Consider the following 13338-nt stretch of genomic DNA (forward strand, 5'->3'; position numbering starts at 1 on the left):
TCTTTGCTCAACTGGCATCTAAGATTTACCTGAAAGTGAAACTGACTATAAATAAAAGGGAAAGGGACTTATTGGTTTTGATTGTCCAGCCTGAGCGAAATGCAAACAGTAAACAAAAGATATAAATCGTGATAAGTGGATTTCTTTATTATTTTCACTTTTAATAATTTAAGGTGTTACTAGAAACATAAGCAAAGCAATGTTTGTTTACAACAGAAGATTTTTAAGCTGTGCCCTTTAAGTAATTAAAGATTTATAGCGTGTTTTCTCTGCTATGTAGCCTATGGAAAGCAAATGAGATCACACCAGCTAGTTCATTCAGAATCTGCTGCGCTCCTCTGTATATCTCTGTATGCTTGAGTGAGCATGTGTGTTTATGTCTGAGGAAACATCATCATAACAATTAATAGTAGACAGCATTCAAAGAGATAGGCAGGATCTCTTGGCTTTCAATGCAATTCAGCCCCACACTGGATACCGTTAAGCCATCTCGATGACAGATAAATTTTAACTTTGGCTCATAAAGCTATTTTAGAGTGGCCTGTTATTTGTCGTGGCGGCTGCTTTGGAAGACACTAGATGGCATCAGTGCTTGATTTGGTGCAAACTCTTGTTGTTTTTATCGTGACTCTTGCAATATTTAATGTTTTTCTTAAATCACCAGCTGATGGAGTCAAGAGATCTCATGAGACTGACTGACATAGAGGATGGGATCAGCTACATTGGAATTTGGCCAGGATACTGGCATTCACACCTCTAGTTTTACAAAACGTGTCATCACATCTTTAATAACTACAAGAAGCCAGCACCAGTTGTATCCTGGATAGCACCTGTAAGACACATCCCCAGCAGATCTGATGATGGCAGTGTAATGCCCCAGCATAGCAACAAGGGCATAGGTTAGTGCTGACAGAGGGAAAGTGGCACCTACTGACTTACCACCTACTGCTACTTCCTTGACCTCCTAGGTATTCCTTTAAAAGTTTCCCAGAGTTAGTGACTTCTGGCAGGAAGACACCATCAAATGTTATGTATGCAAAGTACACTTTTAATTAATCCAGCTTCCCCCAAGCCTGATATGATTGTACATGGTCCTATTAGTTTTCCTTCCTGATTGTGGAGAAGATGTACTTGAGAACTACTAGCACGTTTCCAGAAGTTGGCATGATTGCTGATATTTTCTTCCTGCTTAATTTCCAGGAGTTTCCTGTGCTGTCTAACTGCCACAGAGTTCTTATAATAAGCAACTGGTTATCAACAGAGAAATAGATCTCACTGGGATTTGGCATTCTCCTTTCATGTGTTGATTTTTGTTAACATTCAATTATATGAAATTTACGAAGCAAAATCACTAAGCACATAATGATATGTTGCTGGTATCTTAACATTCCTAGCTCAATGGGGCCTTTTCAACTTAACGGTCAATCTGTTTTGTTTAAATAGCTACATTACACGACAGGCTCCAGGTTGGTACATCTTTAGTTTTCAGCTCACGTGACTCTCACTGCAAGATGGCTCTGTCAGACAGAGGATTGGAAGACGATTTGGATCAGTGGATAGGATATTTGACTAGGACTTGGGACACCTTCCTAGCTCTGCCTCTGAATTGCTGGTTGATTTTTGGGCAAGTGTCTGTGTCTGTTTTCCCCTCCTATCCTAACTTTATTTAGATAGTCTCTGCCCCAAAGAGTTTACAATATCTCACTACTGTTTATACTGTGCCCTATGGAATAGGGCCCTCGTGTTGGTTGGGTCTTTTAGGCATTGCTATAATACAAATCATGGTACTGTAATAGGGAAGTGCTATGTTACAGTGCAGCAGAAGTAGGTATAATAATAATTTGCGATTTTTAAGGTCTATAAATGTCAACTAAACTAACCTTATCTAGGGCTACCATATGTCCGGATTTCCCCGGACATGTCCGGCTTTTCGGTCTATAAATAGCCATCTAGGAGGGGATTTTTAAAAATCTAAAAATGTCCGGGATTTCCCCCCGGTCGGCTATTTATAGACAGAAAAGCAGCGGCCAAGCGCCGCTGGGCACCCAAAGCCCCTTCCTGGCTCCCCCCATCCCCTACAGCCTTACCACGCTATCCTGCCCCACAGCTGGCTTCCCCCTCCTCCCCTTCCCTGAACGCTCCGCCCACCTGCTCCTCACCCTCCCCTGCTTCCCGCGAATCAGATCTTCACGGGAAGTCTGAAAAGAAGCAGGAGCAAGCGGGAGACAGCAGCAGGTAAGCTGGGGCGAGGGTGGGAGGAGGAGAGCTCCGGAGAGGCGCGGCCTTGGCCGAGCGGCTCCCTCCGGCCCGGGCCGAGCGGCACCCAGAGGCCCCAGCGACTCCGGCCCAGCTCAGTCCCCAGCGGCTCTGGCCCCGGTTCCAGCCGAGCGCGCCGGCCCAGCCCTGGCCGAGCACCCCTGGCCCGGCCCAGCTCGGGCCCCAGCAGCACCGGCCAAGCACCTCCGGCCCGGCCCCAAGCCTCGCAACCCTGGCCAGAGTGCAGCCCGATTCCTGGGCTCTTTAAAGCCGGCCCTGATCAGGGGACAGGGAGGGGGGGTTGGATGGGTCAGGAGTTTGGGGGGGCTGTCAGGGGAGCAGGGGTGTGGAGAGGGGTTGGGACAGTCAGGGACAGGGAGCGGGGGGGTTAGATGGGTCTGGGGTTCTGGGGGGGCTGTCAGGGGAGCAGGGGTATGGAGAGGGGTCGAGGCAGGCAGGTAGCAGAGGGGGTTGGATGGGTCAGGAGTTCTGGGGGTCCTGTTGGGGGTGGGGAGCAGTTGGATAGGGCATGGGAGTCCCCGGGGGTCTGTCTGGGGGCTGGGGTGTGAATATGGGGTGGGGGTGTGGATAAGGGTCGGGGCAGTCAGGGGACAGGTAGGGTCGTAGGGGGTTCTCAGGAGGGGGCAGTCAGGGGACAAGAAGCAGGGCGGCTTAGATAGGGGGTGAGGTCCTAGGGGGCAGTTAGTGGCAGGGGTCCCAGGAGGGGGCAGTCAAGGGACAAGGAGTGGGGGGAGGGTTCTGAGGGGGGCAATCAGGGGGTGGGGAGTGGATGGGGGTGGGGCTAGAGTGGGGCTCCTCCCCCTCCCCAGTGTCCTCTTTTTTGCTTGTGGAAATATGGTAACCCTACCTCATCAGACCCCTGTGAAGCTGTTAAATATGAGGAGCTCCATTTTATAGATGAGGAAACTGTAGCACAGCCAGATGCAGGGTTTGTTTACACAACAGAAATTGTCCAGTGCTGACTATGGCTGCAGCAGAACCAAGGCTGAACATATAAGAACGGCCAGACTGGCTCAGACCAAGGTCCATCTAGCCCAGTATCCTGTCTTCCAACAGTGGCCAATGCCAGGTGCTTCAGAGGGAATGAACAGAACAGGTAATCATCAAGTGATCCATCCCCTGTCGTCCACTCCCAACTTCTGACAAACAGAGGCTAAGGACACCATCCCTGCCCATCCTGGCTAATAGCCATTGATGGACCTATTCTCCATGAATTTATCTTGTTCTTTTTTTGAACCCTGATTTTTATTGCAAGTAGACAAAGGCTAAATAAGGACGGCACTGTTTCAGGGTCCCCAAGTAAAACCTGCTATGAAATGTGGGTGCAAGCAAACTGGCCCAAGGTCATGCAGGAAGTCTCTGGGAAAACCAAGAACAGAACTCCTGGTCCTTACACACTACCACTCGGCTCTTTGCTTAGCCACCACCTAATGTCCGTTTTAATTCTGCCTGTTGGCTAATGCATGGTCTGCTCTAAATATTCTGCCTCTTGAGCTATTATGATGATGTTAGAAAATAGGGATTTTTCTTAAAGAGGATTTTAATGCTTGTGTAATGTTCAGATTTTAGTCCAATGAGACCAAAAGTCTCTAGGCAAAGACCAGCCTGGGCAGCAGCAGGGCAAGGTTCCCCAAATGCTCTGCCAATGTGTCCCAGCCCAGTTCTGGAACGCCCACCTGTAATGCAGCCTGTGAACCTCTTTAGGCAATCAGAGGTCAGACTGGTCTTTTCTGGCCCCTAGATTTATGAATGAGGAGTTGAGCTGGTTGGGATAATGGGTTTTGAGAAGCATTGTCTACCATAGGACTTCTGAGTTTGTAACCAGGGAGTGGCCTGGTTTTTGTCCACACACAGTAGAGTTATTTCTCATAGCGGCTAACAGTGTCTTGCCCGTTGCTACAGGGTTGTCTGCCTGTTCGTGACGTGTGTAGTCAGACACCCTAACTGCCTGTGTAACCAGCGGACTGCAGGATTCTTGTGCCTTCCTCTGAAGCATCTGCTGGAAACAAAATACTGGACTAAAATGGACCATGGATCTGATCCAGTCTGGCAATTCCTATGTTCCTACCATTTTGTCAGCTCCTTTTTTCCTCCCAGGTTTCTGAGTGCTAAGGCGTTCTAGAGTCCCTTGCCTCACGTCCTGCTGGGTGTGTCCGTGTGCTCAGTGCCCCAGCAGGGGACAGACTGCCACCTGGGGTAGCTGGCCAGATTGCATTGATGCAAAGAAGTCGTATGGTATGTGTAGACAACAGAAACGTGATTGACACACAGTTTTCTTGTGTAACAAGCTGCAGCGTGCACACAGTTCCTCTATGCATGTTATGATGGGTGTTGTGCAACCTGGTAACAAAGCCATATTTGCACTTAAACTGTACACGGCGCAAGACCGTCTGATCCTGCGCTTTTTATCCGCCGACACTCCAGTGCGCTCCAAAAAAAATAGCGGGACTAACAAAGCGCTTGACAATTATCGGGGCTCTGGGACCACCCATCGTCTGGTTCTTTTTGTCTGTACGTTGTTTACATTTTAACCTTTTGTGCTAGATCCACAACTGGTGGAAATCAGTGCACTTCCACTAGCTGATGATCTGACCCCTTGTTTTCATATTTGTCCGTGAAGCACCTACCTTGTTGTTGGCACGGTGTGAATAAATAAGTCTGTTGAAATGAGTATCGCTGTGGGCTCTTACTGCGTTCGGTGATTCAAATCACCTTTTAAAAAAAAATCTTGACAGCTTACAAATGTGCATAGGCTGCCCCCTTTTTTTTTAAAGTGTGTTCTTCTAATCCTCTTGCAATGTCTCATCGTTTTCCTCATGTCTCATGGTTCACTTCTACAGCTTTTATAGCTGTAGAGAATGACAACGGTATTAATGTTCTGGATGAAATATATCAGCATGTAGTTAGGAGCCATATATTATTTATGCTGTTAGGATCTTTTTACACCTGCAGTAAATATTTCCAACTTCAACGAAAGTTGCAGATTCATCACTGTAAATCTGCATATTGGGTTTTTTGGTTTCTTGCTCGCTAGAGTCATATTTCATTTCCGCTAATAAGGAAATTGTCTTCTGCTTAAAAATGATCCTATCTGCTGAAACAGAGCTCTGTCTTGATTTACATTTAATATCCATCTGTCTAGAGCAAAACTCACAAATCTGGACCCTATGTAGCTACTGGGAATGAATGTAAGGAGCAGATTCTGATAAAATGAGTAGCACTTTGTTTATTTCCAAGGGCGTACTCTTGGAGTATGGCGCTGTTCAGTGTGAGTAAGAGTATCAAAATATGGCGCTAAGTCAGCATCATCGGGTGTGCTTCTCTTCTAGATGTGTGAGTGAATGACCTAGTGAGGTTCATATATGGTGCCCCTCGCTGTGGTATTTGAGTGCATTGCACAGTGCCATCTGAGCATGCCCCATTTGCCTTCAAGTCTAGGAGTTTTGTCTTCTCGTGCTTTGTATCATTGTTGGCTTGTCTGAAGAAAAAAAATAGGGGCAAGTCCTTCACCAGCTAGCATCAGGTTGCCCTTGCGTTTGAGCTGAGAGTACTAGGACCAATCCTGAAATCCTCACTGAGATGCAACCCCCACAGTTATTGGGTCTAGAGGCGAGTCAGTAAAGTAATAGCTTTTATTAAGGGTCTGATCCTGCAATCCTTACTCAGGCGAGGAGTAGCACTGACATCAGGATCAGGCCCTGTGAGCTCTAAATTCCACCACCTTCACACGGACTGCTGAGGGAAACTTTAAAAGCCACAAAGGAGAAGTTGGGGATCTAGGTTCTCATGGTGCCTTTAAAAATCATATTTAAATGTATGAAAGAACAATCAAGGAAAGATAGGTAAAAGATCCAAATATACCTGCAGTTCGGTCTCACATTGCACTTGCAAAATCAACCTTCAACAGCTGCCCATCAGCTATCTAGCAGGGATATGATTATACTGGTGTGGAAAATCCATTGAGAACAGATGAAAGTATAGTACATATTTAGTTTACCAAAGAAGGATAACATGCTGGTCTTTTTGATGATTGGTGTACATGCTGGTCTGTAGTCTAGGCTGTATGTGAAGAATGGATTGGAAGACTGATGTGTGTATGTGGAAGGTCGATTCGTTGACTTGCATTGGGAAGTGGAATAGGGAAGGTACAGTGGTATGTGCAGTCTGTATAGGAGGTTAGATGGGGTGATGTGGGCTTTGCTTAATAGTGAGGTAGGGGAGGGAAGGAATGCTAAATAGTGGGATGGCAACGGAGTTGTTTGTTTGACTGTATATAGAAAATAATGTCTGAGATTTGTGGTTTCTCGACCGCGGTGGGTAGCTGGAGAGAGCGGAGTTTTTGAAGACAAGAGGTTGGCATGTCTGTCTAGTAATGGGTGGGTGCATTGAAGGCTGCTCAGAGTTTATAGACTATAGGAGGTCAGGGGTGGGGAGGGGAGGCTTCACAATATTGTAGTTCATATTCTAGTCCTATGTCTTGTGTTCCTACCATGGAAATGCACATAGTGATGAGAGGGGATAAAAAGATTACTGGTCTATAGGCTGTTGCTGGGCTGCGGCGTGGGGCCGGGATTAAGATTTTTGGGGGATATGCACTGGGATATTCTACATGTGTATCTCCTATTTAGGAAGCTGTGAACTGTGATGAGTGTATCTGGATATTTCTTAATCGTTATCTTCCAACTCTCATGTTTCATTTTCCTAAACTGTTATATACACATCGAGCATCAACCTTAAGCGTGCAAAGTCTTTTCTGGCTGTGGTTTGATAACCAGTACAAACTTGCACTGGCTGATTGGAAATTTTGTCCCCTGGCAACTAGTGAGATCTGAATAACCTTTTTGAGGGCATCAGGTGCACCACAGAACGGTGCTGTATCATCAGCTTCTCTTGCTCCCTCTAAATTGGTGCCGATATTTAAATAACTCCATTGATTCCAGCATTTGATTATATATTTTTTGTAAATTCTTGTATAGAAACATTTTATAATAATAATAAATGGAGATATCCCATCTCCTAGAACTAGAAGGGACCTTGAAAGATCATTGGGTCCAGCCCCCTGCCTTCACTAGCAGGACCAAGTACTGATTTTGCCCCAGATCCCCAAGTGGCCCCCTCAAGGATTGAGCTCACAACCCGGGGTTTAACAGGCCAATGCTCAAACCACTGAGCTATCCCTCCCCCTTTGTTGCTGAGGGAGTCAGAATGAAATGCTCAAGATTAGACTAGACCCAGAGAGGCAAACATATGTCCTGTCTTATATGGGGATGGTATCCGAGAGCAGTTTTTTAGATAAGAAATCAACTTACAGCTTATTTCAGATTTTCGAATGATGATGCTAATGTGCTTTCAGAAGCATCAGTGTTACCCTTTTTCCATCCATATTTACTTATGGTTAATTAATTCACTGTTTCTTTTCCTGCTTCTTTATTACTTCTTATTTTATTTGTCGTGCGGTAGTGCCTAGAGATCCCAACCAGGTTTTGGAGTTTGCAGTCTTGTAGCAGTGTGGACTCACCCCTGCAGCGCCTCCTGCTGGTGACTTCTGGGAATTACCTCTTCCAGCATCCAGAGCGCCCCCTGCAGGCTGTTGATCCACCTTATGTGTGGCCCCGTGTCCCTCCCAGGACCCCGGTGCCCTTGTACCTGGTGTGCTGCCCCCTGGCAGTAACCCCTCAGTCTTAGGGTCTTCCCTCCCTGGGGAACCCCCACCCACTACCCCCACTTCACCTCAGTTTTGGCTACTGCCCAGTCTCCATCTAGCCCCATTCACTAGGGCAGACTGCAGTATCAGCCACCCATCACAGGCAAAGGGATTCGGACCTGCTGCCTCTGCCTGCCCCCTGCAACCCTACACCTACTAGGCCTTGCCAGGCCTGCAGCCTGGGGTTTTCCTAGGCCAGAGCTCCCAGCTCCTCTGGCCCTTCCCCAGCCCTGCTCCCAATCTAGGTGTCTGGTAAAGCTCCCTGCAGCCAGGCCCTTCTCTCTCTGAACACATACTCCCACATCTCTGAACACAGAGAGAGACTCTTGAGCTCCTGGCTCCCAGCCTCTTATATAGGGCCAGCTGAAGCCTGATTGGGGCGTGGCCCAGCTGCAGCCACTTCCCAATCAGCCCAGCTTAGCAGCCCCCAGCCACAACCTTCCCCCAGGGCTGTTTTAAGCCCTTGAGGGCAGGAGCGGGGTAAGCACCCCGCTACAAATCTAAACAGACAAGACAGGTGGGCAGGGAAACAGAGGCACCATTACAGTGAATTGCCCAAGGTCACACTGCAGGTCTGTGGCAGAAGCACAAAAGGAATCCACGTCTCATAAATCCCAGTGCAATGCTGTATCTACTAGACTACACTTCCTCAAACAAATAGAAGCTTTCCTCTCACAAACTAAAAGCATACCCATGTGTAAGCGGGGGAATGGTCCCGCTATTGTGGGGAACTTTCCTGGCTTCTGCACTACCCCGGTGAAGTGGGCTAGCGAAAGGATCCGAGTCCTCGCTCCCACTTTCTTTACCCAGAGGCTTCCCTGCCCTTGAGGACTCCCCTTCCACTCTTCTGTCTGGCAGTGTCCTCATAAACCCCGACAAGGCTGGGCCCAGGATTCCTGGGGGGCTCAACCCCCAACCCTGCTGTGGTCACTCCGGGGTACTCTCTTTGCACTGGGCACCTCCCTGACCCACTGATTATTTCATACAATTTAAAGCAAATACAAGTTGTTTAATTAACAATTAATTTTAAAAAAGAATAAGGAAAAATGGGAAAGGTTAAAGGAAAACACATCACCCTGTTCTGTGGCAGGGAACATCACAAACAGTGTCTCTGGAACGTCAGGGCAGTTCAGTCTGTTCCTTGGAGGTCCCAGGCTCCTTCTCAGGCCCTGTTTGTGCTGCAGGGACGCTGTGGGTTGGACACTTGCTCTGGTGGTGGCCACACGCTCTCAGGCTCACTCTCCCCAGCTGCTCACCGCACTCGGACTGCACACGGCTCCGGACTGCCCCAGACCCAGCTCCGGACTGCTCCAGCCCCGGCTCCAGCTCCACTCTGCCTCAGCACGGCTGCTGCTGCTGCTCTGCCTCCAGCTCCCTGGGCTGCTTCTCTGGCCTCTCTGGCTCTGGTTGCTGCAGCTCTGCCCCCAGGACAGCTCTGCTCTGCAGGCTGCTTCTGTGACACTGCTCCCAGCTCTGACCTGCTTCCTGGCTGCTTGTCTGGCCCCTCTGGCTCTGGTTGCTGCAGCTCTGCTCCCAGGACAGGTCTGCTCTCTCTGGGCCGTGCTCTGGCTTTGGGGTTGCAGCTCTGCTCCCAGCTTAGCTCAGGCCCCTGCTCTCTCCTTAGCTCGGCCCCACTCTGTCTGACTCAGGCCATTCTAATTCACACGGAGGACGGGACACCCCCGGCCTCCTGACTCCCTGATTAGCCTGCCCGCCCTGTCAATCAGGCTGACCTGGAGCATTGGCCTCTCCCCATTGTTCCTGGGGACTGTCAGTCTCAGGCTCCTGATTTGCCATCAACCCTTCTCCTTTTAGTGCTGGGAGCTAGCAACCAAAACACCCCCACTGAGTGTTAGTAAGGGGGCAACAGTCCCCTTACACATGCACTCCTCTGAGAGTGCATGGCCTAAAAAACGCTAACTACAGATCAGTGATGTTCAGCTTGAGGATTAAATAGTGCAGAAGCCTCCGTTAAGTGCTCTTACAACCTTCTTCAGTCTGCCCTCAGATCACCTTCGAGGACTCAGGAGTCCTGCAGCCTGTAGGTTGGGAGTTTGCGGACAAAAAGGTTTTTTTCTTTCTTTGAACAATGCTAATTTGAAGAAACCAAACCCTTTTGGGGTTTTGATTAAAGTCTTGTCGGAAATGTTTCTCAGTTCCAGGATATGAAAGAGAGAGATTTGTCCTAGAAGACTAGCCAACAAGCTGGTGGTTCGGGCATTCTGCTGGGATGGGGGATACCCAGCTTCAGCTCACTGCTCTGCCAGATTTGGAGCAGGGAGTTGAACCCAAGTCACCTACATCCCACGTGAGTGCCCCAACCACCAGGCTACTGGCTATTCTGGAGTCGGTAAACACCCCCCAAAAAAATTCCAAAGAGCTTGGCTTTTGCTTGATGTGGAATGGGAAGTAGTTTGAAATCTAAAAGTTTTGTAGACTGGGAAAGCCATCTCCTGCCTGGTTCAACTTAGGAGTGTCCAGTAAGGTTTTGTCCTGAAAGCTCTTTTGAAGCATACAAATGCATTGATGATGGTCATATTCCTCCTGCACTTGGCTGCTTTGCATGGAGCTGGAGCAGCTGAGTTGGGGAAGCAGAACATAGTAGGGCGAGAAAGGAATGATGTGTGTGGTACCCACAATTAAAGAAGGATATTGATACATTGCAGAGGGTTCAGAGAAGAGCCACAAGACTGATTAAAGGATTAGAAAACCTGCCTTATAGTGATTGACTCAAAGAGCACAATCTCTTTAGTTTAACCAACAGCAGGTTAAGGGGTGACTTGCTTGCAGTCTATAATTACCTACATGGAGAACAAATATTTAAATAATGGGCTCTTCAGTCTAGCAGAGACAGGTTTAACACAATCCAATGGCTGGATCCACGCTAGGCAAATTCAGAGGGGAAATAAGGTGAAGATTTTTAACAATGAGGCTATTTAACCATTGGAACAATGTACCACGAGTTGTGGTGGATTCCCCATCACTGCCCATTTTGAAATCAAGATGGGATGTTCTTCTAAAATCCGTTCTAGGAATTATTTTGGGGCAGTTCTCCGGCCCCTGTTATGCAGGAGGTCAGACTAGATGGTCACAGTGGTCCCTTCTAGCCTACGGATCTATGCATCCCCTTTGCTCCAGTACCCTTCTTCCTCACGGCTGTCCTCCAAAGTCCCCCTCCTCCACCCACACCTCCAATTTTTGTCACTTTTCCTTAAGGTCTGGCCCCTTTATAGATATTACTCCCGCTTCCTAATCTATCTCTCCCCATGCTTCTGTCTAAGCCGTCCCTCACCCATCCACACAGGAAAGGCAGGAATTGCTTCGCTTGCAGATGGACGAGAGGTTAATTTCACTGTGTCACTTTCCTTTGAGATTTCATTGCTGATTTAATGTACATTAAACATTCTTGCTGAAGGATAATAATCAAGCCAGTAACAGCTGATGATAAACCTGGGTGCATGGAGAGAAGGGAGGGAAGAAACAGAATAGCAAAGCTGACAATGCCAGCAAGAATTGGCAAGCTGCCAAGCGAGGGGGGCTAGCTGAGAGAGGCCTGTCCTTTACTCCGCACTCGCTGGGATTCTATTGGTTACCGAGCTGCTGTTTAAAGCAGAAGCGCTCGGAGGAATTAGCTGCAGAACCAGCCACCGGATTGCAGCTCACCCTTCAGTGCACCGAGAGGGGGAGAGGCGCAGGCAGGAGCTTGCAGAGTGTTCAAATTTTGATTTCTCTTTGCAAGAGAAAAGAAGGGAGGGAAAGATCCCAGAAAAGGAGCTCAGATCCCACAGCCCCGGGGGGTGAATAATGGATGCAGACATATTTGGGATCCTCTTTGACGAATTTGATGCCAACTGCAGCCGCCTACATTTGCAGGATACTTTATTCGAGAGTTCCTCTGTTCCCTTCCTTGGCTTTGATGGTAGGATGTGTTAGCCTATAACAGGGCTTGGAAAAGCCTGGGGTTAAGATTCTTAGAGTCACACTTTGCTTTGTGATTTGAACGGGCTTTCTCAATTGCTTTTCTTTCATTTCTCTTTTTTTAATGTGAAGGTCCATATTGCAATGCCACCATCGATCAGATAGGGACCTGCTGGCCCCGGGCCACTGCTGGGGAACTGGTGGAGAGACCCTGCCCGGAGTTTCTCAACGGGATCAAGTACAACACCACCCGTAAGTGCAAACTCCCCTCTTCTCTGTCTGTAGCTTGTGCTGAGAAAAGTGCTCTTATGAAGCCCCTTAATGCGTCCTCATAAAAAGCAGTTTCTTAAGTGTTTGGCTGGGAATTGATACCTCCTGCACATTCTGAGTGAGGCATACAAATTCCTATTTTGAGTGATACCGATTTTAATGTAAACTTGGCCTTTTAAACACTTGCATATGTTTCTTCAGGCAGATGTGGAGAAGAAAACACGCTGTGTCTTTTAAGGAGACAAGGACATTTAAACATGCCCACTGAATTTCTTAGGTATTTATAAGTGTGATCCTGGTTTGTGCACATGTTTCAATTAAAGTAATTATCTCTCTGGCTTGCTTAGTCCTCAGTCTTAATTAATAAATTGGTGATGTGCTTGGGAACAACCAACCCTCTGGAGGGAACAATGTGCGTCTGAATAGGGATTAGAGTGGACTGGAAAGCCCTGAAGTCTAACAACAGAGGCTGGGGTGCAGAATCTACTTAACTCCACTGGCAGTTTGCTTATTAATCAGGAATGGATGCAGTGCCTTAAGCCGGTTGCATCAGGAACTCAGGTGAGCCTGTACTAGAATGTCATTAGACAGATCAAATTTACCAGCACGGTAAAGTGCAGTCTTATGTGTATCGTACAAATTGTTTGCAGCTGGCTATAAATATTTTAATAACTACACAATAGTGAGTCACCGGCACATGTTTGAGAGGGGTTTGTTTTCAGGCTGTGGACTCAGGCATTCATTTCCCCTCATTCTGGTCAATATTGATCAATCCGTTTAGGAGCTTTTGGATGATTAAGTGCCCTGAGTGCTAGCTCCGCATATGCATAGGACTTCGGTTAACAGCCTTTTTCAGAACATTTTTGATGTCTGTTTCTGCATCCCTGGAAGGTTCACTGTGCCCTTGTCCTTGTGGGGAACTAATTCATGTTAATAAGGATTTAGTATTTTCTTAGGCTCCAAATTCACTTGACTTTCTGTCAGTAAATCTGAAGCGGGAGGGTCTCCGGGAACCTTGTGTCTCTCTTAGAGGTTGATTTTAACTTGTTGGAAGTGGATTTCCTCTCCCCCTTCCCCTCTTTTATGGGTTAATAGCCAGATTTGCGAAAGGGCACAGCACCCAGTATCTCCCATTTGAGAACCAAGGGAGCTGCTGGAGGCCCAGCACT

General features: G+C 47.7%; 1 protein-coding gene across 5 annotated transcripts in view; it reads left to right on the top strand.

Moving 5' to 3' along the window:
* The window catches only part of CRHR2 (corticotropin releasing hormone receptor 2), a 260488-nt gene that overhangs the window by 75801 nt on the left and 171349 nt on the right, over nt 1-13338 (top strand). For 4 of the 5 annotated variants that reach the window (XM_034759884.1, XM_034759887.1, XM_034759885.1 and 1 more), the window contains one exon: nt 12032-12151. In XM_034759884.1, the coding sequence (XP_034615775.1) occupies nt 12032-12151 (120 nt within the window). Of the gene's footprint in view, nt 1-11618; nt 11901-12031; nt 12152-13338 lie in introns of those variants that run through there. The other variant, XM_034759886.1, reaches the window with a different exon arrangement.

Source organism: Trachemys scripta, chromosome 2 (assembly GCF_013100865.1).
Source record: "Trachemys scripta elegans isolate TJP31775 chromosome 2, CAS_Tse_1.0, whole genome shotgun sequence".
Taxonomy (NCBI): domain Eukaryota; kingdom Metazoa; phylum Chordata; order Testudines; family Emydidae; genus Trachemys; species Trachemys scripta.